Here is a 26289-nt window from a genome sequence, read left to right on the forward strand (position 1 = left end):
AGCATTAACAGCTTTCCAGACTTAGATCGCCATAATCCCTGCTTTGCATAGAACCTTGACTGGTGTCGCGATCGTAAACAACGCGGGGCACGTAACTGCAATTTACTTTACTGTAGGTATGCATTGTAAGCCGCTCTGAATCTTCCACCCTGCTTATACTTTATTCTCGTTTAAAATAGACCTACAATATTTTTTTTGTAAGAATTGATTTAAAGCCATGCCCCGTTGCTTAGTCGTGCTCCGTTGACATTCGTCGTCGGATAACGCAAAAATTGTATTCAACGTACGTCAATGTCCAAACCTAAAAAAAATAACGCAGTACAACGGAGAGACACGACACAATGTAGCAATGGAATTTAAGCCCTGGCCAGCGTGGGCAAAATAATCGAACCATTATAATGGAAGATAATTTATTCGTAAAAAGCAATATCAACATTAAGATTACAATATTAAGTGAAATGTACTAAGTAAGACCCTATTTTGACTTTATTAAGGTACTTAGTGCCACGTGCAGTCTGTGTAAGATAGATAACACCTCTAACCTTTAAACCGCAGTCAAAACTCTTCGTTTGGTAGCTATAAGCAACCTTCACTTGGTCAAGATTTTAAATGGTTACTAGTTAAAACTCCTAGAAATAGCAGAATAGCGACAGTGTACTCCTAGCTAGAGACATTTGGACGAAAATTCTGTGATGATAAGCATGTCCGTATTATCCGTACCGCAGTGCCGACATACACTCCCAACCCCTGTAATCCCATAGGTACAGTTGACACAATCGGGAAAAGGGTTTTGATCAGCTCTTTCGAAATTACTTACATACAAGTAGTTAACAGTAGTACCGATCTACGATTGAAACTTTTTGTTTTTAGTTCCGACAAGATAAATAAGAAATAATTTCGTTCAATTATTGACATTTCAATAGATGTGGCGAGTTTGTTTTTTTTGCTATTTATGTATTTGTAATCTATCTTTACATTTCTAACTTTAGGACCTAGACCCTAGACGATGGTATTGTACTGCTATTAAAAATATAAATGGTAAAAAATCGTTTAGGCTATACCAAAAGTCTTTCATGGAAGATTTTTGGTGTACGATTTTTTTCCCATTTATATTTTTACAAACAGTAGAAGTTCGTCGTCTAGGTCCTAAAGATAGAAGCGTAATTTCCCATAAGCCTAATTCAAACAAATTGTGATTGGGCGAAGAAGTTGTTCAAAGTCAACAGGGGTTCGTAAACAGATTGTTTGTTTACCTTGCCTTCAATGGAATACTCCTTTCTTCTCCGTCCAGCAATTGTAACAATGTTCTAAAATAAAATAAAAACCAAAGCAGAGATGCTCTGGTTGTTGATATTGGTGATAAAACGACTTAGGTGTATAATAAAAAATATCACTAAATTAAAATCAGGAACCCTTTAGGAATCCTTTACTGAAACATAGCAAGAGTATTGTTATATGGTTCTATGTTTTAGAAATCATTGACATTTTAACATTTTACATACTTTCAAGTGCCCATTATTTGCCTGAGCAATCATTCGGAAATGATGGATTACCAATATGTCCGCGTACGCATTATCACTTGAATAATTACAATGACGTCAGTAAATACTTAATAAATTGTTTTTGATTAATAAAACGAAATATAAGATTTTGTTAAAGTAGGTACCAACTTTCAAAGCTTGTTACTATGTAGCTGTACCACAGAGGAACATATTACTCTACATATTTCGTGCACAAATCAACACAATGTAAATTACCGCTTCTCAAAAGTTTTACTATTGATATGATTGATATCATTTTCTCAATTATTAAATGGAAGAGAAAAGTAGGAAAGCGGACCTTGGGCTCCGACGTTTATGTCTGGGGAAAAAAACAATAAAACGCTGAGATGAGAAAGAAATTTTATACTATTAAATGAATACCTGCCTATTTAATTTGAATGAACGAACCATTTGTTTATTTCGGTTTATAAACAAGAAATCTATCTACCTGCTAATACAAGTGACGCTTGACTAGATAGGTATTTCCAGTCCAATATCACTGATTAAACCTTCCTTTCTATAAGGTCATTGTTCGCTTTATTGTAAAAATTTGCTAAAATTCCTTCATGGCCTGAATTAGATGGTCAGTCACTTTAAATGAAACCTATAAGTCTTTTCCTCAACTCAGTGTATTAAAAGAAATCCCCCTGTCTGTGTATAACCGCGATAAATTAAAGACTAGCGAGCGGATTTTTGTTCGGTTTTCATCAATATAGGTATTGTGTGATTCCTGAGGAAGGTTTAGGTGTACTTTAAATTTATTATGGTTTTACCCGACCGGAGCCGGGTCAGGCCGCCAGTGTATTATAAGTTAATGATATAAAATAAACCTATAGAAATATCATATTCATTTTCTGTAAATGTACTTATCATGCTACGAATAAATTTATTTAATTGATAAATTAATACATTTACATTATAACAATGCTTTTAAAAAGATAATAATGCTATTCAGTTGTTGTACCACTTCGTTAACAATAAATGGCTCGACTAGTGCATTGGTCAAAATTGCCTAGCTACAAGCCAGCTAACTAGTGTACAATGGGAACAATTGAATTTTATTGCCATCTTGACGCCCTCAGAGGACACGTAAGTGCAAGTGTACGTACTTAGTAAAGAGGTAAGGTCTTACCAACACGAAACAAATGTGTGACTATTTATTATCATAATACTATATTTAAATATAGAATTAAGAAATGTATATAGGTACACATTGCTTGAAGCACTGGCAGTTTCATTTAAATTCAACTAAGATATTTGAAATAAGTGGCGAACGAAGCATCTACTTTCGATGAAATACGCTCAGGAAACTTTTGCCATTAGGTACCATAAAAATTGATAAATAATAACCGTAAACTTTTTATGATGATCTTCTAAGAATCCCAAGTTTACGACAGTAATGAACTAATGACGTGATTTTAAAAAAATAAAATGTTTAGTTTCTTATTTACAAGTTACTTACCTATAGGTATACCCATACTGTGTATATATTTTGCAATCTGTATCCGATATTATAAAACAAAGTGCTCGCGATAAACTCAAAACCTAACTGCACGGATTTTCATGCCATTTTCACCAATACACAGAATAGAATTCAATTCCTGAAGAAGGTATAGGTAAGTATATAATTCATTATGTTTTTACCTGAGCGAAAAGAGAAAAAGTGATTTTCCTTTTTTATGAATCAAACTTCAAATTACATAGCAATTACATTTGAAAAGGAGAAAGTAAAAAAGTACAATAAACCAGAACATAGAAACGCAGCTGTTTGAAAGCCGTTTACCGGTAGAAAATTACCCTAACTAAGAAGCAGCGATCACCCATAAGATATGGGACAAAATAATAAGAAGCTCATAAAACAATTGTAGGTACCTTATATTAGGATTGAGATTGATGATGTTAACGAACGTTTTTAAACCCTTTAAATCTAAAAAATTAAAATTAGCTTTAAATACTTTCGGATATTATGAAACTTTCTTAAGGCGAGTGAATAAATAATAAAAAGAAACCAAATAAATAATAAAAAGAAACCAAATAAATAATAAAAAGAAACCAAATAAATAATACGATGAAGTTATTTTACTGTAAAACACCCACCCTTTGAAAGTCGGTTAAATATACATACCATAGAGCATGCACGCGCATGGAAAATGCGGGGGAAACCGCGTAAAGTCGTAAAATCGTCAAAAGGTACTCAGGATCGAAAATAAATAATGGCAAAAGCCGCAAATATGTAGGAATCGGGTTACCGAAAAAAAATTCCCATTGCTATGCCAGCATACTTTCATCGTAGTTATTTACTTACCCGGTGTAGATTTCCCGCGTTTCTTCAGTGGCAAGTTTCCAGGGTTGCGAAACGTGTGCCCGCTGAGGGAGCGTGCCGCGTTCTATCTACTAGATTTTAATTCAACTTGCCGCATCGCAGCCAGTGATGGCGACGCTGAACACTACGCCTGCGCCAACCCTATGACGTCAATGGGTTCGTTCACAACAGAACATAGAGGACCTGTTGGTACTAAGTATGCCGCAGTGACCGCGTGCCTATACTTCTATCTAATGTAATCTTGAAGATTAGATTTGTTTTTTTTTAGAAATGTTCAATATAATTAACTCGATCCCAAAAATATAACACTCAAAGTTTTCCTCCTATCGATTACTATAAAACCGGTATTTTAAGTTCATACAAAATTCGTTAATATGAAAATATGGTTCAATTAAAAATACGGTAAAGAAAAGTTTGTGCATTTAATATAATTAAAAAAAGCTTAGTAAAAATAGTTTTAATATAATTAAATAAAGATGACGATGATGAAACAGTAATAGAGTAAGAATTTTTTTTTAAATTGACTGTTCAGGCTAATCTCAGGAACTACTGGACGGATTTGAATGAAACTTTTTGTTGTATTGCCATGAAGCCGGTACAACATATTATAGAGTATACATTTTTTTGAAAACTGAAACAGCTGCAGAAGCAATGATTAAATTAAGAATAAGGAAAATAGAGATGAAGAGGACAATCATGTCTAAACGTTTTCGTCTATCCCACCTAGTCCCTTAGTCGTAGCATAAATCTACATTTCGTAGCGTTACATTCGTTCGTATGTGCCGAGAACTACGTTCGAATTAACATGAATTTACTAAATATTGAAAGTTAATTTAGACTGCCTTCCAGAAACTAGCTCTTTGTTGTCTGCGTGGTAATTTTTACTAATCGTAGTAGTCTCCTGCGTCTTCGCCCACATTTTTGCGCGATATAACGTAAAAACTTATGTTACTTTTGAAGATCGGGTTAATGATGAATGAATTAGGATATCTTTGTGCCAAACTTCAGCAAAATCGGTCCAGTTATGAGCTTATGAGTTTACAAAAATACAAATCATTTCTATTTATAATATTTTTATAGAAATATAGTTTCATAGAATTATATATACCTTTATATGTATAAAATTTATAAAAATTGTTACAACAATAAAAATATAATTCTAGGTAACAACAAACACATATAAAACATTGGTTTTATTTTCACCCATGGATTACATACATGGAATGGAACAGAATATTTATTACACCTAATTGAGCAGACCATAGTCGTCACATTTCATTAAATCTTTCCTTGAATTTTATTTTCATAGTTTATGTAATATTATCAAAAAACAATTAGTTTTACAATCAACAAGCAAGCTGGATTAATCTTCTTTCTGCCTAGATCTTCTATTTAGGAAACTGAATACAACTCCTAGAAGGGTTGAAAATAGGGCAGCATATATCACATATACTATTCCAATGTACTCTCCAATGAGGCCCGCCGTCATAGGAGCGACTACTCCCGCCAAAGACCGAACACTATTAGAGGCTCCTATTAAAGTTCCCCTGTGATCCCCATCACACCTCTTTAAAATCATTTCTAAAGTAACCAACCTACCTACAGCGTTACCCACAGCTAAAGGAACCAACCATATCAAATAAATAATAACATTATTTGCCAATATCAAACCCATTAATGACAAACTTAACAAAGCAAAAATATGGAAATTTCTCACACTATAATCATGGTCGTTTTTGTAAAAACCATTTATATAGGCAATAAATAAACTCGATATTGAACCTATGGTTCCTTGGAATGATATAACGTAGCCCACATATTTCGGCGACAATTCGTATACTGTTTTGAGGTATAGTTGGTAGTTAGAATAGTAAATGCCCATGGCAAATCCAACTAAAGCTTTGAATAGAAACACATCCCAATATATGGACCATTCTACATTGTACAATTCAACAGCAGACTGTTTAATGCTACAGTACAAAGAATGTACTAAATACTGATTGGATTCACGTTTCGGTTTTTTCTTTGGTCTTTTTATTTTATCTTCAAGTAGAAAATACACCAACCCTGAAACAAAAAAAAAAAAAACAAACATCAACATATAAATTGTAAAGTTGCCTCAATCCAAAATAATAATATCCCAAATTGTTAAAATTCGAAATGGGTTTAGTTGATTGTTATCTCTTCACGCTTCTTGAATTTCAAAAAGATAAGTTGAGTAGATAAATATCTACTCATCTTTTTGAAATTTCACATACATAGTTAGGAAAAGGAAGGGCAAAGCAAATCTTTCATCTCAAAAGTACTGTTTTCGTTTGAAATTTATGCTGATGAAGCATAACCCATCTTGGACTGAGACAAAAGGTAAACAAACCTTGAACAAAAAATCATTATTTCTCGTTAATCCTTTGTTAATTTTGTTCTTACTTTCTGTTAATGTTAAATTTTTTGTTGTTGTTGTTTTATGGAGTCATGTCGCTTACTTAAATGTTTGTTAATTTCTCGTTTCTTTTTTGTTTACTTTTTGTCTCAGTCCAAGATGAATAGGGAACAATGAACATAACAAACAAAGATGTTCAGTTAGAAAAACTAGAACATAGTCTATGGTTGAGATATGTATATTACCTGCATTTAAAAAAAAGATCATGCCAACGATTATAGCGACGAAAAGAAATCCGTTCTCAGGATTGTCTTCCAAAACATGGCCACCAATGACGGGTCCTAATGTGATACCAGCACCAGCTATGGCGTTCATTCTCCCATAAATTGATGACTGCTTATGTTCATTCCTTTCATAATCTGCAACCAGAGCTCTTGTGAGCATCTGGGTTTGTTTGAATATACCTGAAAGTACAGTTTGATTTCACTCAACAAGAGAAATATGAATATTAATAATAACAAGAATAATTTATTTGATGTGATTGATATGGCTACATTACAAATTATCTCATCACAAGAAAAAGTATGTAATAAGAACAATATAAAAAATATAATTTATATATTTGTATTTATACCTAAAACAGCTCGAATAACTAATAACAGGGCCACTGAAGTTACAAAGCCAAAACAAGTGTAAGCTATACTACTAATTAATAATGTCATTACTAATATCTTTTTGCGCCCTTTTAAGTCACTTAGACTACCCTGAAAATAAAATAATACAATTTAACATCAAAGTCAACTTGTTATTAATAAATAATCATCTTCTTATTATAATATACTTATACTCATATATTATTTTTATCCACTTACTAATTTGATTTAAAAAATTACACAAAAGATACAACTTGCTCATGCCAAAGTATTGATTGTTTATAAAATCCCAAAGCATTTTTTGCTTTGAATATGTGGTTGTACTATACATACAGCATGAAGTTATTGGTAATGCTGGAGCCCACACTGTAAATTAGTTTTTGATGCAATGCTTTGCTGATTGATGTACTACCTTGCTTTGTTACATGTTGAAAGATATGGCTATATGTTATACCTGTATATCTCTTAAATTGTACATTGTAGCTATTGCTTCTTTACATCACTATCACTACATGTTATTAATACTACTCAACAGATTTTGATGGGAGCTACTTTAACAGATAAAATATTTCAAGAGGAAGGTTTTCATTTATAATTTATAATGATTTTACTCATGATTTTAAGCCGGGATAGGCTGCTATTAAAGATAAAAATAAAACACTCACAATAAGTGGTCCAGAACCCAATTGGAACCCTGCATAAATGGAACCAAGTAATCCAACATGTATATGGTTAGCCCCCATCTTTCTTGCATGACCAGGTACAAGAGGTATAATAATACCAACTGCCAATAAATCCTGAAAATAACAACTTACAGATGTTTTATTGCGACCAAATTATTGTATTATACAGAAGATAAAAATACTTATACCGGCAAAAAAATTGTAAATTTATTTATTTGATTGTGCCAAGTGGAAAAGAAAAAATAAGAAAACGGGTTCTGGGCTCCGACACCTTATGGCTGAGCTTTCTCAACCGGAAAAACGCTCAGATGAGAGAGAGAAATGTGCAAACACAGTTAATAATACAAAATAATTACCAAAAACGCAACAGCTTGAAGTAGACAAATTGAAAAACTCATCTTGGACTCAGCAGATATTATAAGATCAGAAGTTGTGTATGAGTCTAAGTGTATTTAGGGATTCATAAAATGTATTGTGCAAATTGCAACTAAACTTATGTTTCTTTCTTATAATTCAATAAATATTTTTTCTTTATTTTCATTCTAATGTAGGAACTTGTTTACATTTTATTGAACTCAAAATTTTTGTTTTTGACAATGACTTTGACACTAGGTGACATGTTTACATTTTGTTAAAGACAAAAATTTTATTTTTGACAATGACTTTGACACTAGGTGACATTGATTGATAGCCAGCATGAATTTTTCGATAACGACTAAAACGCCAACATTCCAAAAAAAGATTAACAGTTAATTTATTCTTTTCATCGCTCTTTCCTGTTTTGTTGTGCATACGACGATATGTTTTCAAAAGAAAAGTAATAAACGCAGACCATTTAATTTAACTTTAATGGTTTTTGCTAATAAATAACAAGCTTGCTCGCAGGTTATCCAAGTGCTCGCCGGAGGCCAAAATTATATTAATCCGTGCTTATAGTACTACATTTATACTAGACTCTGTGGGCAAAATAGTTTCAAAATACATATAGGTAGCATGCAGGTCTAATCAGAATACAGTGCATCGAATGATCTCGGAAACCAGGCTCGACCAAGACATTTAATGTTTTTAATATCAGTGGGCTATACTGAAGAAGTGCAACCTTACTCTGTAGTACAGAGTAAGGTTGCACCTGTACTGCACAGTGCGAGCCAGCCACAACTCCGTTACGAAAATGATCGACGGATACTCTTTTTTTTTTAAATGAATAAATAGTATATAATAAATTTCAAAATTATTTATTCAATATAGGATGACATACATTACTTGATGACGTAAAAAATTACTTAACTGAGCCTACTGCCGACTTCCAAAGCGCAAGTGAAGACGAAGCGGCGCAACAAACTTCATCGCGGCCTTTTCTTCAAACATGTCAATTAAAACAAATGTACGTCAACATGGATTTATTAAGTACTTCGTTTATACTAGGTAATAGAAAAGGAAGGTCTCTTTCTTTTCTGCATCCCTTTCTATATAGCCCCTTAAATCGAAGCGTGTTTATGTGGTAGCCGTCTTACGCCCTTGGAATTAGTAGGTAATAGTAGTACTTAGTAAATCCATGCTTACGCCCTTACAAGATTAGTAATGAATGAAAAGAAAAAATCAGTCACTCAGTCGACAAGCGGCGTGTATGAGTGAACTGAGTTTATAAAATGTTTGCCATTGTTTTCATCGTTTTGTGAAATTATCCAACCTTCTAGGTTGTTTGGAAATTTGTTGATTGTGACAGTCTAGTGGTTATTGTAAAAGTTATTAATTACGATGCAGACAGGCAGCGGTGCTAAAAATCCGCCATGGGCTCGGTCAAACGTGAATACAAATATGACCGGCATGAATGCTCAAATAATGGATCCCAATTCAATGATGTCCCAACAAAGCATGATGCCCTTCCAGCAGTCTCAAGCAGTTTTTAACCCAAATATGATGCAGGCACAGGGAGGTATGGGGATGCCCATGGCCGGTCAAATGCCGATGAATCAAATGTCTCAAGGTCAAATGTACCCGGGCAATGTAGTAGCTTATCCAACCCCACGTGCCATGAACCCGGCTATGTATCAAAATGCTCAATCTAACCAGACGCAGGCCACGGGAGAACAACGCGTATTTACTGGTACTGTAACTAAGACACACAATGACTTCGGGTTTGTTGATCATGACGTGTTTTACCAAACTTCCGTGTGCGCTAAAGGCGTTATCCCAAAGCTCAATGATAGAGTACTTGTTGAAGCTACTTATAATCCAAATATGCCTTTCAAATGGAATGCCACTCGCGTCCAAGTGTTGCCTCAGGGTGGCAACCAGAAACAGAACATGGGAAAGTCCAATTACAATGCTGTGCCACCACCAGCTAACAAGAAATCTATATTGCCTCGTCGTGATAACCGCGATGATCGTCGGGACCCGCCATCAAGACGTGATGACAGAGTAAGTAATTTCTTCTAATTATTTTTAACCTACACTAGGTAAGGTCTTCCTCCAGCATACCCATATAAATGTAAAACAATGTGTTAATACACTTGTTGATTTTTTGTAGAAACGCTCCCGCACACGCAGTCGGTCTAGGGGTAGGATGGATAGCCGCAGCCGTAGAGACTCACCACCTAGGAAGCGGCCTGTGATCCATCAACCTTCACCCATCAAATATGTAGTCAGGGTGCCCAGAATGCCTTTGGATATGTAAGTTTGAGTTATTTTAATTCACAATGTGATGCCCATTAGAAAAAAATCAATTAAAAATTTTGATATATGAGTATATCACAAAGAAAGAAAAGAAATATCAATTAAATTTCTAATGAAAATTCCTAATAACCATGTTATTACAGAAAAAAAAACATGTTTTTTGTAATTTGCAATGTTTTTTTATAGATCAAAGATGGATGTCCCAACCTTAGCTCAAAGGTATACTAATCTGTACATTCCATCTGATTTCTTTAATGCCCATGTGAAGTGGGGGGAGACTTTCCCACCCCACTCCCCATTTGCCCTGAACAACCCCTGCGGGTATCACATCATGAGTAAGGAGACTGACAACCCTTCACCCAATGATGCTGTCTTGGAACCACCAGATGCAGATTATAAATTTTCTGCAAAGGTAAACTAAACTGAATTAATCCAGCAGTTTCAATCTTTCACACAATTTATATTACCGATGCTTTGCTCCAGTTGAGATTTCAGGATAACTTCACAATCACCTAAACCTTTTTTTTGATATTATTAGTAGAATTGCATTATATTTTAAGGAAATAAGGTACATCTTGCTTTATGTTCACTTAGCATTAATAACTATGTAATCTTATTGTTTTTTAGGTGATGTTAATCAGTATGCCAACATTGGAATTCTTGTACCAAAAGTGTGGTCTAACAAAAGTTGATGAAAAAGACAAACGTTCAAGTAAATCCCCCATGCACCCAACTCGTTTGATCAAGTTCCTAGTGGGTCAAAAGAGCAAAGGTGCAGAGAATTTCGCTATTGGTGGACCCTGGAGTCCCTCATTGGATGGTGAAAATCCCCAGTCAGATCCTAGAGTTTTAGTCAAAACAGCTATACGCACTTGCAAAGCCCTAACTGGCATTGATTTATCACAATGTACACAGTGGTAAGTGTCTTTCAAAGAATTTTCTGCGTGATTTCCTGATGCTGGTTTGTTTTGTGTCTATTCTAACAACAAAAGTCAAAAGTTTCTAATAACTATATTTCAACATTCATCATCATCTCGTTTTTTTTTGTGCACTGCTGAGCATAGGACTCTCACCTTTTACAAAAGTTTCCACATTCAATTAACCAATTGTAACATTTATAAGAAACTTTTGCCTTTCGTCATTATGATTAGTCATGGTACTGCACACATTCATTATGTGAGAGTATGGAGGAGTTAGTACACCGCCAAACCACAACTTGGAAGCCGCTCGATGTAAAGGGTTTCAAGCCCTCAAACTCTCCTACGGATGTGTCGTGTCCATGTAAGGCGGGCTGTCAATTGTGTGAGTATGAATACCACTATAACTGTATTACCCGCGCAGGTACCGAATGGTGGAGTTTTACTACTGGCGCGAGGGCAGCGGCGGCAAGTCCCGCCTCGAGACTGTGGTGTTGTTCCTGCCAGACGTGTGGTCTGCTCAGCCGTCGCGTATCGAGTGGACAACCATTCAGGACCAATATAGAGCGGCTTGCGACGCCGCCGTCAACAGGATCGAGGAGCCGCCGGAGCAGCTATCTGCAGACCAGCAATCTGCTGAGCCCAAGACGGAGGAGACATCTGTGCAAAGCGAGGAGACAGATTCAGCGGACATATCCCAAATTGTTTGTTCCCAGTTTTGTTTCTAAGTTTCCGGCTGCGTGCGACTAAAGAGGCGAAGACTACGCTACACTACCGTCTTCATGGCCCAGAATACTTGCTATTGGACTAATCTGCTTTCTTCATTAATACTTTTTATATGACCCTTGCAAATATGTATTTTTCAGTAATTTCAAAATTAAATTAAGAAAAGTAAACTTAAAAAAGATTCCCTCCCAACATATTAATATTAATGTTCGCTTGTGTTTCACAAATTGTAATTCTTTATACAATATTTTAGGATAATGCTAGCGCAAATTCGAGTACAATAACCATTGAAGAGGATGATGATGAGGACAGGCCAGAACCTACACATTACTCTAAGATTGACCTGAAAACGATTAAAGTGGATCAGTTACGGCAAGAGCTTCGGGCGCGTAAAGTTAGCTGTAAAGGTAAGGAAAATGAAGATTTTGTTAGCCCCAAAATAAGTTCGAGACTTGTCTTATGGGAGACTAACTTAACGGTACTATACATTGAACATTAAAGACAGGTCAATCTGAAAAAAACATTTTCAAACTTGCCCGGATTAAACCTGGAACCTCCAGTGTAGCAGTGGCGTGATGACCAAATAATCTATTATGTTGTAATTTTTCATTCTATTTTTAGGATTGCGGGCGCAATTGATTTCTCGCTTATCCAAACTAATCAAGACTGAAGAAGAAAAAGAAACCAAGAGTGAAGATGTAATGGAACTAGAGGATGACGAGAATACTGAAGAAAAGTCTGACAAAGATAAGAAAGAGAAAAGTGAAAAGGAACCGGAGACAGACAAGGAGAAGCCAAAGCCTGTGGAAGAAAAGAAAGAAGAAAAAGTGGAAAAAAAGAAAACTGAGAAAGAAATTGAGGAAGAGAAAAAGAAGGTAAGACTTTTGGTACATTATTACTAAAGGAATGTCTTAGTTACAGCCAATTATGTGTATGTTGACACTGTTAGGACATGACTGATATCTTCAAACTCAAAAATTACAAAATTGATGGTGTGCTCACTGAAGGCTCAGTGAATAAGGGTCAGTTATGGTGTTATTTACCTGACACAAAAATGTATAAAGAAAACTAGCTGTTGCCCGCATCTCCACACGTATTCTTTCTCCGCACGTCTACTTTGCTCTGAAATAATAACTAGATCAATTCCAAATTTCAACAAAATATGTCCAGGGGTTGAGCTGTGACAGTGTGGCAGAATTTGACATTTATAATAGTATGGAAGGAATAATATTTATGTTAATTTAGTTGCTTCAGACCTTGATACAATTTGAAAATTTTCAGTTGGAGAAAGATAAGCAGCAAATCAAACAGCGTTATGAACTGCCTGGCACGCCCCATATCATGGTACACCCGTCCAACACTGCTAAGGGCGGCAAGTTTAACTGCAGTGTGGCCACGCTCTCGCTGTTGCTGGATTACAGAGTCACCGACAACAAGGAACACAGCTTCGAGGTTTGATATATAATAATAAGGTTTGATAATAATTTGAATACATAATAATTGAATTACAATTTTCAATATATTAAATACTACTTGCTTGTTAGGGCTCGGGAATTTCGGAACAAAAAGTACCCTAAGTTATATCCTACTCCACTTTTCAAAAATCCAAAAATTCTCACTTTTACTATTTAGAAATATTCTCTCACTGAATTTAGAATAAATGTAATTATAATTAATCAATAACTTGATTTTGTTATGTATGCTTTGGGGGTGAACACGGAAGGAAGATTTCAATTTTGTTTAACTGCTATTGATGTTCTACAGTTGTTTGTCTTCGCTGAGTTGTTCAATGAAATGCTGATGCGTGACTTTGGATTCTACATCTACAAGACTCTGTACACATTGCCTGAGAAGGTCGAGGAAGTTAAAGAGCCAGAGAAACCAGCAGACAAAACAGAGAAAAAAGATGAGAAGAAAACTGAAGGTGATAAGAAGGATGATGCAAAGAGTGATAAAAAGGATGATCGCCGCGATGACAGGCGCGACTCTCGAAGGAGAGATAGACGGGTATGTTACAAGAAAAAATGTATGTAGTATCTTACAGAAATCGGAATTTTATACAGTTAATCCAACTAAGACAATCATCAAAATTCCGGTTTTCGTATTTTGATGATTCTGTTTTATGTGAAAAATAGCTAGGTGCAAAATGAGAAGACCTTCGCCCAGGATTTTAACATGAATGTTCATCTAATTTTGTTTATTATTCATGAAATAAAAATGTATTCTGTAAAAAAAAAACTAGTCTGTTTTTTCTTGGAGTTCTAATGTAAACATTCTTCACAGTACTTATTCTTGAATTTTGATGAAAATAAATAAACCATTCGTTGAAACCTATAAATTCTAAGATGAAACATTTATTAACCAAAATGTAATTTTCTAAACAGATTTTTATATTGCCGTTGATAGCTTCTTTTGCTTTTTGTGTTTGTAACTATACCTTTTCCTGTCGGTTGACTGGTAGATCCCTTCATGGGATAAGTCCACCATTCCTTATGCTTTTTCGGTTTCTAGTCTTATGTTTAAGCAATTAAGTTATTTCGAACACACAAACTTTTGATATAAAACTATTTTTTTATTATTATTTCCTTGTTGGGGACGCCAGGGCAAGCACCAGACGGGTGATCGGTCCTCACATTCTGTGACCATTTCAACTTTACATAATAAAGTTGTTTATCAGGAGTCTCACAGCGACGACGAGCGCAGCAGCTCCCCTCGCGGGCGCCGCAGCCGCGGCGTGGAGCTGCCGCCGGACCCCTACCTGCTGCTATCTCTGGTGTACTTCGACACCTCCCGCGTGGGCTACATCTCCAAGAAGGACCTCCAGAACCTCTTCATGAGCCTCGGCCTGGCGCTCTCCAGGTCTCAGATCCGGGCCATTCTGGAGAAAGTCTGCATCAAAGACAATTTCAGTTACAAGTGAGTGCATTGTTCCTGTCTTATTAGCGAGTGAGTTGTTGCTAACACTGGTGTCAGATTTACATTACTTGTAATAATTGTGGAACAGATTTACATTACTTGTAATTTCTGTCATTGCATAATACTGAAATCTATTCTATTATTTTTACAAAATAATAATATTAAATTTGAAACTTTAGTTTTTATCTAATAGGTAATTTTTTCACGAGAAAGTGTAGTTTGATTAAATAATTTTACTTCTTACATAACAAAAATAGTTTTTCAAATTTAGTATTAAAATCCCTCGTCATTGATTGATTGATTGATCCAGAAAAAATTGCATTCAGTTTAATTTTAATGACTTTTGGTTATTGTGTAGGTCACTGGTACAGGCTATCAAAGAATTAGCGTCGGGGCAGGCGGACCTGCAGGACCTGCCTCTCGATGGCACTGTATCTGTCAACAACGACGTGACGGACCATGTAAGATTAAAAACTTTTACCCCATGTTAGATCTAGGAGCATTATATTTAGGTCCTTACATATGAAATTGGCGTTTGGTTTAAGAGGAACAAAAAGACAAATATTTTTTAATATAATTTATTTATTTAATCAAAGTAAGAATCATTATTATCTATGCACTTTTGCCATCTTCTAGATAGTTCATTGATCCCTTTACTAAAAAAAAACCATTCGGACGGAAATCAATAAAATCTTTGAAGGCGGTATGGACTGCCCTATTGGAGTTGAATTTTTTCCCTTGTATGAAGTTATCCAAATTTCGAAAAAAATGGTAATCTGTCGGAGCAAGGTCCTGGGAGTACGGTGGATGTCTTAGACATTCCAATTGAAGCCCCTCTAATTTGGTAGCCGTCTGTTGTGCAGTGTCTAGCGTTGTCGTGAAGCAGCAGTGGCGTGGATGTATTGACCAGCCTCGGTTGTTTAGCAGCTTAGCTTTTCCATCATAGTTTGCAATTGCTGACAATAGACGTCTGCCGTAATCGTCTGGCCAGATTTGAGAAAGCTGTAATGAACAACACCGGCACTAGTCCACCAAACGCTTACAAGTAACTTTTTTTTGGATCAATTTTCGCTTGGGGCAGGGTGGCTGGCCAGGGTCCAGCCATTGCGATGAGCTTTTCCGATTATCGTAGAGAATCCACTTCTCATCATAGGTAATGATTGGATTTAAAAACCCTTCATTTCCAACCCTTTCATCAGTAACGCAGCAGTCGACACGCGTTTGCCGGTTTGCTTCACTCAATTCGTGAGGTACCCACCTTTCAAGTTTCTTAATCTTCCCAATTTGCTTCAAGTGGATTCAAATAGTTTTATAACTAACACCGAAGCCTGAAGCTAACTCGGACGTGGTTTGCGATGGATCCACTTCCACAATTCAAGCCTTCAATTCTTCATTATCAACTAGGGTCTCCGGCCGTCCAAGGGGCTTGTGAAATGCACTGCAGGTCGAAATTTCCAGAACAAAAACGTTGGAACCAAAAACGCAATGTGTTTTCTTTTGTGGCACGACCGCCATACACATTATTAACCCTTCGAGCCGTTTCCGCAGCACTGGTGCCACGGTGGAACTTGTACTCGTAAATAACGCGATATTTCAAGTTTTCCATTTTGTTAACTGAATGACGTAAACAGAAAAATCAGAAGACAAATGAATGACGGTTAACGAAACACAAATACATGGTGTAAATAGCTGTATAAATTTGAATTTGAAATTCCTAACCAAAGAGGAGAAATTTATGATTAAAGTGGCCAGTACAACAAAACGCCAATTTCATATGTAAGGACCTAATAATAATTTTCTAACGGAACATTTGATAAGATGGAGATTTCTATTTCACATTTGCAAAGCGAATGAAAGTGGAGAAGTACTAGAATTCAACTGAATTGCCTATTGAAATATACGACATCGCATGCTGACATAAATAGTGTTGAACTTGCCACTAAATTATTCTGCTAGATTTCACATTCATTTTTAGTTATTTGGTCAGAAAATTGTTTTTATTTCAAATGTTTTTAAATAGATTCATTTAAAGACACTGGTAACTGATTTATTTATTGATATGTCCGACTTTACATCTACACAATATAGTTATAGGTATGACCAATCACTACTGTTCATAAATGGGTTTAGTATTTTCGCAGTTTCTTTCTGAAATGTCGGGTTTATTTTTGAGGAATTTGGAAAAATACTGGGCGTAAACCCATCTCTGCTACTGCTTAATATGACATGAGACACAGATTAAAAACAGCACTCCTGCATAATTCATCATTTTTGCAGATCACAGAATTGGAAGCGGCCATAGCAGCGGGCAACCGCGACTTACTGCCAGTGTTCAACAGGCCGGAAGAAAATGGTGATTCGTCTGGTGAAACTAAGGACATTAGCGATGGAGGTTGGTTATAATGGGAGTTGATTTTATAGATATACATTGATACATTTTCCAGGTCTATATTTGATAATTTATTTTTAATGTACATTTACCAAACCATTATCGAAAAGGATTGACAAGCATACGATGACAGCTTCGACGTGAGACGCACTCTCTTATCGTAAATACTTGTACGATTGGGTGTGTCAAGGTTTCGTCTGCTTGGGAAGATTTCGGCATCGCCACTCCTCTCTACTTGATTCTTTTTCTTATAACTCTTATTATGTAAATAACCTACTGTCTTTACGATTCAACAGCAGCGTAAATAAAAAGAGGAAACTACTTTCTCGGTTACTGAATAAAGTAGATCAGTAGTGTAGAGTATCTAGTCTACTATGTCTATTGATCTCAATAGATATAATATTCCAAGTTGACACATAAATTGATGTCCAGCCGTGGTGATGTACAAGAACCGCGTGATCGACATCGGCGCGCTGGTGGCGGCGGAGGCGCGCAGCTCGTCGCACCGGCTGCGGCTGGAGAGCGCGCTGGAGAGCGCGCGCGCGGCGCTGCGTGCGGCGCGCGCGGCCGCCGTCAGCACGCAGCAGGCCGAGCGCGGCGCGCAGTCGCAGCTCTCCGACCTCAGCGCTCATCTCGCCGCCGCCCGCGCCAGGATCACCTCCCTCACTGTGAGTACCTACACGGCCGTCAACGTCGAGATACTCTTTTGTAAAGTTACAGTGTGACACGTCTATTTACCAAAGTGGCATAGAAGAAGAATGACTGAGAGCAGATCCAATGTGTTGCAAGATTGGTAACTTGTTTGAAATATTTTTATAAGGCATAATTTGGTGTGTTGTTCGTTCGAATAGCGAACTAAATATATATTTTTAAACATTAATTTACATTGATAACAAATTTCATAATTACCTACTTTGATTTTGAAAGAACATTGTTTGCTGATGCATGAATAATATTTTTTACCTTTCATTTGTCTACAGGCCAGCTCAAAGATATTCCACTCTGCATTAAAGAGTATCCAGTCTAAGGTGGAAGCCGTAGTCAACATCAAGTTCGAGGAAGAAGATGTTGTTGAAGTTTCCAATGGACCAGCACAGTAAGTTTATTTATAGCATTACCATACATTTAACATTTAGCGTAAGAATACTAGTACAAATTCGTTGAATTTTTGACGGGAACTAAATTTGTGAGTCTACAAATATTTTTTGTTATTTCACAGAGGGGAAACAAAAGTAAAGAATGAGGTCAAAATGAAAGCCGAACCGAAAGAAGAAAAGTCTGAAGCGACTGAAGAAGCCAAACAAACTGACGAAAGCAAGGAGGGAGACAACGTTGTGTCAGACGCGAAAGAACCTGACAATACAGCATCAGAGAATATGGATCTCGATGAATCTGCTACGTCTTAAGTACATCAATTGTTTAAGGACTGGTTTTATATATTTTACTATAGTTTTCTGCAATTTATCTCTAGGAATCCGAGCCTTACGCATTTTTTATTACTTTGTGAGATGTAAAGTAATATTATTTCATTTGAAAACAGTATAAATATGGTGAAGTTTCATTATTAAATCATATGTGTGTGTTTACCACACATCGGATAAAATAGATTTATTTTTATATTCATTGATTAATGAAAGGACATTCTTACACATTGATGGATAGTGTAGCATTTTATGTTAAAATAATCAGTTCGAACTACAACCATTACTAGTTGTAACTGTCTAAAGGAGCACCCGATGCGTATACGCCTATTTAGAGTGGCATCTTTCTGATGCACGACTAACATATTTACTTTAGCGTTTATAAGTCTGTAAATAGAAAATTTGGAAACTAGATTTAAGGATTTTAGCATTTAAAAAAAATGCAATAAAACTTGATATATATAATGAATGATTTTTATTTATAAACAGTTTATACTATTTTAATATTCTATTTTTTGAAATAGCAATTAACTAAAATATTATTATTACTACATGCATAAAATAAGAAATAAATGCAAATAATATAAATTATTTAAGGCCTATGTCTAGCGCATAGCTATATATTTTCTTATTATAAAATATATATTTACCTACAAGAGCAGGTAATAAAATCGCCCATTATTATAAAAGCATTGGAGAAATAAATCTATCAATGTTTTAATCTCATAGTAATCTTAATTACATTTTATTCTTAAGAATTTCAACTATTATGTCATGCGACAGTTTATATGAGTGATAAGACTGAACTTCAGAAAATTGACATCGAAATTACCTACACACACATTATTACGCAAGATGATGACCTCATAATCTGTATTCTGTCTCGCTGTATTTTGAGTCGGCCTAAAAGTTTTTCTATAGGTATAGAAAAACTACATGATTTTTAGGCAGACTCAAAGTACAATATAATTCCATCCCATGATTCTACATTAATAAAAATAAGAAGAAATCAATTAGATAATTGTAGTTAAAATATGTACAATAAAATAACTAAAAATAGTCGCTAAAGTGGAACCAGAAAGGTCGAAATAATTCGCTAATATTGAATTTTATATTGATTAATTAGTTTGCCTATTTATACATGAAACAATGAAAATGCACCGACTATTGTAAATTAAATATAGGGAATAATAAAGTATGAATAAATGTATACTAGTCTAAATGATAAAACTAAAATAAACCAAAAAATATCTATCAACTCGCAGCGACGTGACGCGCTTGGAATTTTTCATATAAATTTCCTTCCAATTAAATACATTTTCAGAAATATATTTTGGCCAAAATTATTATTAATCTTATGTTTTTAAGGAAATAATTGTCAATAGGAATAAACTGAAGGAATTCCTTAAAATTAAATTATATTGAAGTGTATTTAATTCTCCTCAAATCCACAATTGACTCTTAAGAGGCGTCTAAGCAGCAGTATGAAGCTAATTAATTTTTTTTCCAGAAATATCTTTTTATAAATGCGAAAATAAGTTTATATGTCACCTCTTCATGCATTATATACTAGACCGGTCGTTATGAAATCATATTATATAGAATTAGAAAATAACCTGGAATAACACATAGGGTACTTTTTATCCTGAAATTTCCACGGGAGTGAAGCCCCGGGGCGCAGCTAGTCATTATATATGTTGTAGTAACATAACAACAGTACATCGATTGCCTACTTTTGCGCCGATAGCCTATTTTGATGATAATAATGACAATGTCTTGGTGTGTATTATACTGTGATAACGTAATGCAGAGAGCTAGACGCAGGGCTCAACGTAGTTCCCCGGGAAGAGTCCGGTGACGCCGTCCATGACGCCCTCCCACCAGCCGTCGTCGTTTTTCTTCAGCACGAAGATCACCGCGCTCTCTTGAAACGACAACTCGTCCTCTTTGTCTGCGTAGTAGTCGTATATCGCCACCACTATCAAATACATAAGTTTTTAAATAATAAACATTTATTAGTAAATAGGTAGGTTTATAGTTAGGGTATTTTTTAATCTAGTATTTACTTATCTTAATCGTCGCGTATATTTTTACTATATACCTTTCTGACTGTGACTTCATCTTAGGACAAAAACCCGCTCTTGTATATCCTACTAATATTATAAATGCCAGTTTGTGAGGATGTATGTATTTACTCTTTCATGCAATGCTCTCCCTTTCATTTGGTCCAAAAGGAAAGCCTATCCTTTTCTTCTCGCCTCTATTTTGCCTTTTATTAGGTCGTACAAAGTGGCCAAACATTTTTCCACGCTTAAACTCTATATAACTTACTTTTCTAAGCTCTAAAGTAGTATTAGCATAATAATAAAAATTGAACTGCCGAGACTAGCAATTGAATTCCAATGTAATAGCATAAAAATACCTTTCTCAATGTAGTTTTTGGGCACCCATCCGGGCAAGTCCTCTTCATCGGGCACAATAGCCGGCATTGCGCTCGTGTACTGAGCACCCATCTTCTGGAAAATATCCACTTTTAATTGTTGATTCATTTTTCGTATACGCGTCTCTAGATTTATTTGTAGAACAAAATAAAGACAATGTTTAACACATTTGGTATTTTTATTACTTTCAGTTATTTGACTTGTGTTTTTTGTATAGGTATATTATAGTTGTGTTGCTATGCAAATTTGGACTTTCGTTGGTTGGAAATTTGGAGTATGTATAGATTAGCTATTTCCTGCATTTCCGAAGATGACATTTAATATTTTCGTAACCAGTGCTAAACACTAAGTGTTGTGACAGGTTCTTTTCTTAATTCACAAAATTAGAAATTGGAAATACAATAATAGTATATACGACACACAACAAACAACATAATACTGACTTTCTTATAAAATGTTAGTTGTCCATTATAGCATAGTCTTCTGTGGTTTTCTTTTTAGTTTTCGGTAATAATTAATTAAAATAAATGAATGAAAATGTGACGGTGGCGCTAGTGCGCGGCTAGATAGGATCTTAAAGCGTTATTGTAATAAGTGGGATGTGACACATCACATTATGTTGACTCACATTGTAGTGCTGCGGGCGTCCGAAGCCGAGCGCGAGCTCGTCGTCGTGCGGCGGCGGCGGCAGCGGCGGCGACACCGACCCGCCGCGCGCCGCGCCCGGACCCAGCTGCAACGCACATACGCAAATACTGTATGTATTCAATATAATATATTAAATAAATAAATATATTAGGACCAATCACAAAGATTGAGCTAGCCCCAAAGTATGCCATGGGCCAATCAGAAAAAGATCATTGTCCATCATGCCCTCAAGAGGCAAGCACTTTACCACTGCGTCACCGAGGTCGTTTGTTTGGGCATTGTTAGCCCCATATGTCATGTGGCATATGTAAAGCCCAAACAAACGTCGTTTATACAAAATATACTTTTTATAAGTAAAGGTGTGTGAAAAACACTTGCTGTCTTGGACACTCTCTCGTCAAGAATGTGTTTAAGAGACAATAAATGTTTTATATAACAGTTCGTAAGACGCTACGTGGGAGCACCTTAACGCGACAATAAGCGGTTCGTAAGTTCTAATCTAATGAAATGGCTACCTGTTTTCCCTTGTCTTTTTTAATTCATCCCTTTTAAAATCTATGCCTATTTTGTCGAATCCAAAACAAATTAGGATTTTTTTTTTAATTTTGTAACTAACTAAATATATTCTTTATGAAAATACCTGTCCAGGCAGCGACATAGAATGCTGGCTGTGTTCGCCATCAGATCCAATCAAAGGAGATGGAGGTGCTGAAACATTACAAAATTATCATTACTAAATTACAATACTAATATCATTATTATTCATATAATCGTCCTCAATGCAGGGGCACTGGCCTTCACTAAGTATGGATAAGAAGAATTGGCATTTTACTCTTGGATACCGGTCATGAATGGCTTTGAATAAGTGCATACAATTATTACAATTCAAAAGTTATGTAAATATTTCCCACTAAAACAAAAAAAGAATACTCACGAGGCATGCTGGAGTGCATATCCTGCTGGGAGTAATTGTTAGCCTGGTGTTGGTTGGGGTGCACCATGCCCACCTAGAAAATAATATTCAGGTCAAGTTTGTGACTAAAGAACAGTTAAAAATGCCATATTACACATGCCGATTTCTTTTTATTTATAGCCAAAACTAAAAATGTGGTACAATAAATTATGCTAATTGGTAAATACTTCAATAAAAATGTGATGGCGAAATACTTATTGAGTTTGTTCCAGCTCCTACATGATTAGATACGCATTTTTTTTAATTTCCTGTTAGTTAACAGAAATGTACTTCTAACTATGGTTTTATAGAATTTACACAAGTTCTTAATTTGTGCTTGTGAAGCTTGAAATGGAAATAAAAACTTTGTGAAAATCAATAAAAAATATGAATAGTAAAGGTAAGCTGTCTAGGCTATGTGTCCTTTCGTCGCCTCGTACGACATCCACGGGAGGATGAGTGATCTGATTCTAGGGCGGCACCACACACCACATGAGGTTACAGAAAAGAAAATTACTATGAATCATAGATCAAGCACAACTGATACATAAGTTTGCGCTCGACTGTTTGATCAAATACTGGGCGTAAACTCTTGTCTGCTATGAATATTAAATATTACCTGTGGTTGAGCGACAGGCAGCGTGGAGTACCCGGGCGGGCGTCGCGGGTAGTTGGGCGCGTAGTGCGACGGCACCTGCGGCGGCGCCACCGCCGGCGGCGTGCGGTACTCGCGAGATGATTTGCCTGCCGCAGTTATAGACGAATAAGATAACACTAGAATTATCGAACAATCCTATATAGCTACGTACATAGGTATGTGTGAATGTTTGGATGTATTAATATGTGTTATTCAAAGTAGTTATATTCTGCTCATGTACCAAATTTCATAACAATAGGTCCAGTAAATTTTGCGTGAAAGAATAACATACATACACACACATCCTCACAATATTAGGATAAGACATATGGGTATTTTATCCCAAAATTCTTTTGGTTACCAAGTACCAGGATGTACCTTGTTAAGATATAAATTTAGGAAAATATAAACACATACCTACCTAATGTTTTCACTACGATCTGTGCAACATCACTTTAAATAAATAGGATAAGACAATGCTTCTTTACCTAGTGTTCCACGTCCAAGTGTGCCAGTATTAGCAGCAGAAGCTGACCTAACGGCAGCAGGAGGCGTGGGAGGCTTGGTGGTGGGTGCGGGCAGCGGCGCGGGCCCGGGGGCGGAGCCCGAGCGGCGGCCGCGGGGCGTGCCCGTCGCCGCTGCGTTCCAACGAGCTCCATGACCAATGTCATCCAAAGCTACAGTAGAAAGAAGAGTAATGTACTTAAAATATTTTTCTAACATCTGATAAAGTTATAAACTCTATGCTAGAATTTCTCACGTACATGATATACTCCTCCTCCACGACTAAACAAGTAAGGATCTCACCAACACAGTAGTAGAGAACTCAATTAAATACATTAATGATTTAGCAACATTCATTAACTTTTCATGAATGACATGGTCAATTTTAAATCTTAAAACTATATTGTTGGAAACACATAAACATCTATAGAACTGTCTATAGCGCTCATGGCATATTATATACTATGGGATTCCATATGGGTTGCAAGTCATAAAGTATTTACAAATAGTTCATTATAAAACATACCTGTATAATCAATAGATTTCCGAATATACTTGATAGGCTTTTCAGGGTTAGCAGGAGCAATGATTTTGTATTGCCTGTTAGTCACCTTATTCGCAGTCAACACCCCAATCTCCCTCCTAGCTACCTTCTCTTTATGAATAGCTACAGTTTGGGCAATGTGGTTCATTTGTCCTTCCATTTCTGCAAGTTGCATTGTTTGCAAGTCCAGCAGTTGCAGGAAATTATATGCCAAAGTATTTATCTGATAAGCAACACTTGCCAAAGACTGTGTTGTATAATTTTTGGTGCTCTCTAAGGCCAGTCTTTTGTTTTCGGCCTGGAAATAGTTGGCTTCGCAATACTCTGCCACCCTTTCTAAATTGGTGTGGCTGTCGGTGAGATGATTACGTCCTTCTGGGATTTCCGTTTGGAGCAATGCTGCTAGTTCAGCCATTTTAAATGATTACCTGTAAATTGAAGTTATATCCATATTTGAACATTATATATTGTTTATTATGAAACTATTAAACGATTAAATTGAAAGCATTATTTTTTCGAGTCTCACCTGTCGGCTATTGATGATGCTTCAACGGACGGAGCGCTATTTATTATAGTCCTGATTTAAAAAAATACTCAGACGAATATGTATTTTACAATTTATATTGATAATTACTGATCCAGTTGTTCTGTAAAATATATCATTCAAAACTCTAACAAATATGTAGCTTCTTTCACAATAATCAACCCAGCCCAAATATATTTTGATGTCATGCATGCATCAAAATTGACAAGTGTCAATGGGTGACTGTGACTGACAATTTATTTTTTAGCTCGGCCGCACTTATTAAGTTTCCGAACGTGGAAACCTAATCATTCTGCGATTCAGTTCAAGATCCACGTACCATCAAGATAATTTAAAACTATAAAAAAATACACTAAAAATAAATAGGTTTGTAGGTAACTAAATAATAATAAAATAATCACCGAAATAGTTTAATGACAACACTTTTTACAAAATCGCTAATACGATACAGACCTACCTACCTACCGAACATTCCAAATCTGAAAAGAAACTGAACCAAAGAGTAAATTAACTATATAACTGAACGTATGTATGAGGTCGCGCATATATGTGTCTAATGGAACCTATGTACAAATACCTACATAAACTTCGATAATAAACACAGCCCATTTAGATAATAAAGCGTTAGGTATATCCAATAATAATAAACCACTGGACTAATTTTGATTGAATTTAGATTTGGTACTTATGATAGACCTACAGTCAGGCTCGACATCAAATATAGGTTAAATAGCGTGTCATCATTACTAGTCCGACCATGGCGGAAAATTAAAATGCGAATGTAGCACAAATATGCTGTTTTATAAGTGCCTTTCAGTGCCACGAATCCCCAAATACTTTGTTTTATTGTAAAAGAATCAGTCCAACTTCAACATTGAATTCGGGCGGGTTGAGTTTATAACGCGCGTTAGAATTCTTTCTCTTGCACACATTCCACTTGCCACAAATTTAAGTTTTTTAGAAACATAATAAAAATATAAAACTCCATCCGGATAATGCTGAAATAAAAATGCTAGGTATAATGATAAAAAATTGCTTAAGAGTTTTGAGCTTTATATTTATGAATGCAAAGTTGAAATTGCGTCGTACCGTACCAACAAGTTCCAATTTGTACCCGATTACGACGAAACTAAAAAGAGGTCCTAAATGGTACCTATGGAACTTTTCTAAATTTAAAAAATGTAAATTGTAGACTAAGCATAAAAACACCAAAAGTCTTGATTTCACAAGAAAACAAGATGTAAATTTCAAATGAATCAGGCTTAGCAAAATAATGTTTTGGTGGTACATTTATTTGCCCCTTAATTAATAAATAATAATAGATTTCAGTATTGCATTATTTATGAAACTGCTCCGATTAAATTTTTTTCTGTATATGATGAACTGAACTGAAG

The 26289-nt window shown here is 35.7% G+C and overlaps 4 protein-coding genes across 5 annotated transcripts in view; 1 reads left to right on the forward strand and 3 right to left on the reverse strand.

The window, feature by feature from the left end:
• Nucleotides 1-3986, reverse strand: part of LOC128671157 (uncharacterized protein) — a 44045-nt gene extending 40059 nt beyond the window's left edge. The window contains exon 1 of the mRNA XM_053747406.2: nucleotides 3847-3986. The gene's annotated coding sequence lies outside the window, so the exon portion shown is untranslated. The remainder of the gene's footprint in view (nucleotides 1-3846) is intronic.
• Nucleotides 3987-4271: 285 nt separating this feature from the next.
• On the reverse strand, nucleotides 4272-8172 carry LOC128671468 (major facilitator superfamily domain-containing protein 9-like). The gene is made up of 5 exons (XM_053747923.1): nucleotides 7937-8172; nucleotides 7563-7694; nucleotides 6879-7008; nucleotides 6490-6708; nucleotides 4272-5931 (listed from the first exon to the last, which is right to left on the reverse strand). The coding sequence occupies exons 1-5, from the start codon at nucleotides 7976-7978 to the stop codon at nucleotides 5228-5230; spliced, it is 1227 nt and encodes a 408-aa protein (XP_053603898.1). The 5' UTR covers nucleotides 7979-8172; the 3' UTR covers nucleotides 4272-5227.
• Nucleotides 8173-8942: 770 nt separating this feature from the next.
• Nucleotides 8943-19090, forward strand: LOC128671102 (cell division cycle and apoptosis regulator protein 1-like). The gene is made up of 15 exons (XM_053747264.1): nucleotides 8943-10001; nucleotides 10111-10253; nucleotides 10443-10668; nucleotides 10884-11173; nucleotides 11598-11877; nucleotides 12153-12306; nucleotides 12521-12774; nucleotides 13181-13351; nucleotides 13664-13906; nucleotides 14577-14815; nucleotides 15174-15276; nucleotides 17093-17207; nucleotides 17637-17872; nucleotides 18185-18300; nucleotides 18424-19090. Exons 1-15 carry the CDS (start codon nucleotides 9339-9341, stop codon nucleotides 18608-18610), a joined length of 3420 nt encoding a protein of 1139 aa, XP_053603239.1. The 5' UTR covers nucleotides 8943-9338; the 3' UTR covers nucleotides 18611-19090.
• Nucleotides 19086-25085, reverse strand: Abi (Abelson interacting protein). 2 transcript variants are annotated; one of them, XM_053747267.1, is made up of 9 exons: nucleotides 24878-25085; nucleotides 24334-24779; nucleotides 23792-23980; nucleotides 23286-23410; nucleotides 22649-22721; nucleotides 22355-22422; nucleotides 21695-21799; nucleotides 21048-21138; nucleotides 19086-20603 (listed from the first exon to the last, which is right to left on the reverse strand). In XM_053747267.1, exons 2-9 carry the CDS (start codon nucleotides 24764-24766, stop codon nucleotides 20440-20442), a joined length of 1248 nt encoding a protein of 415 aa, XP_053603242.1. In that variant the 5' UTR covers nucleotides 24767-24779; nucleotides 24878-25085; the 3' UTR covers nucleotides 19086-20439. The 2 variants fall into 2 exon arrangements, with proteins under 2 accessions (XP_053603242.1, XP_053603241.1); XM_053747266.2 differs by having other exon boundaries at nucleotides 21048-21141.
• Nucleotides 25086-26289: the final 1204 nt, after the last annotated feature.

Source organism: Plodia interpunctella, chromosome 7 (genome assembly GCF_027563975.2).
Source record: "Plodia interpunctella isolate USDA-ARS_2022_Savannah chromosome 7, ilPloInte3.2, whole genome shotgun sequence".
In the NCBI taxonomy this organism is placed as follows: domain Eukaryota; kingdom Metazoa; phylum Arthropoda; class Insecta; order Lepidoptera; family Pyralidae; genus Plodia; species Plodia interpunctella.

What these genes read in the sequence shown, in the direction of transcription:
- LOC128671102 (XM_053747264.1), top strand. Translation starts at nt 9,339, where the DNA reads ATGCAGACAGGCAGCGGTGCTAAAAATCCGCCATGGGCTCGGTCAAAC. An exon ending in TTGAGGAAGAGAAAAAGAAG is followed by an intron (nt 12,775 to 13,180) that starts GTAAGACTTTTG and finishes GAAAATTTTCAG; the next exon opens with TTGGAGAAAGATAAGCAGCA. An exon ending in ACAACGACGTGACGGACCAT is followed by an intron (nt 15,277 to 17,092) that starts GTAAGATTAAAA and finishes TCATTTTTGCAG; the next exon opens with ATCACAGAATTGGAAGCGGC.
- Abi (XM_053747266.2), bottom strand. Translation starts at nt 24,766, where the DNA reads ATGGCTGAACTAGCAGCATTGCTCCAAACGGAAATCCCAGAAGGACGT. An exon ending in CTATGTCGCTGCCTGGACAG is followed by an intron (nt 21,800 to 22,354) that starts GTATTTTCATAA and finishes TGTGCGTTGCAG; the next exon opens with CTGGGTCCGGGCGCGGCGCG. An exon ending in CAAAAACTACATTGAGAAAG is followed by an intron (nt 20,604 to 21,047) that starts GTATTTTTATGC and finishes TGTATTTGATAG; the next exon opens with TGGTGGCGATATACGACTAC.
- LOC128671468 (XM_053747923.1), bottom strand. Translation starts at nt 7,978, where the DNA reads ATGAGTTTTTCAATTTGTCTACTTCAAGCTGTTGCGTTTTTG. An exon ending in TGGGTTCTGGACCACTTATT is followed by an intron (nt 7,009 to 7,562) that starts GTGAGTGTTTTA and finishes TTTTATTTTCAG; the next exon opens with GGTAGTCTAAGTGACTTAAA. An exon ending in AGTTATTCGAGCTGTTTTAG is followed by an intron (nt 6,709 to 6,878) that starts GTATAAATACAA and finishes CTGTACTTTCAG; the next exon opens with GTATATTCAAACAAACCCAG.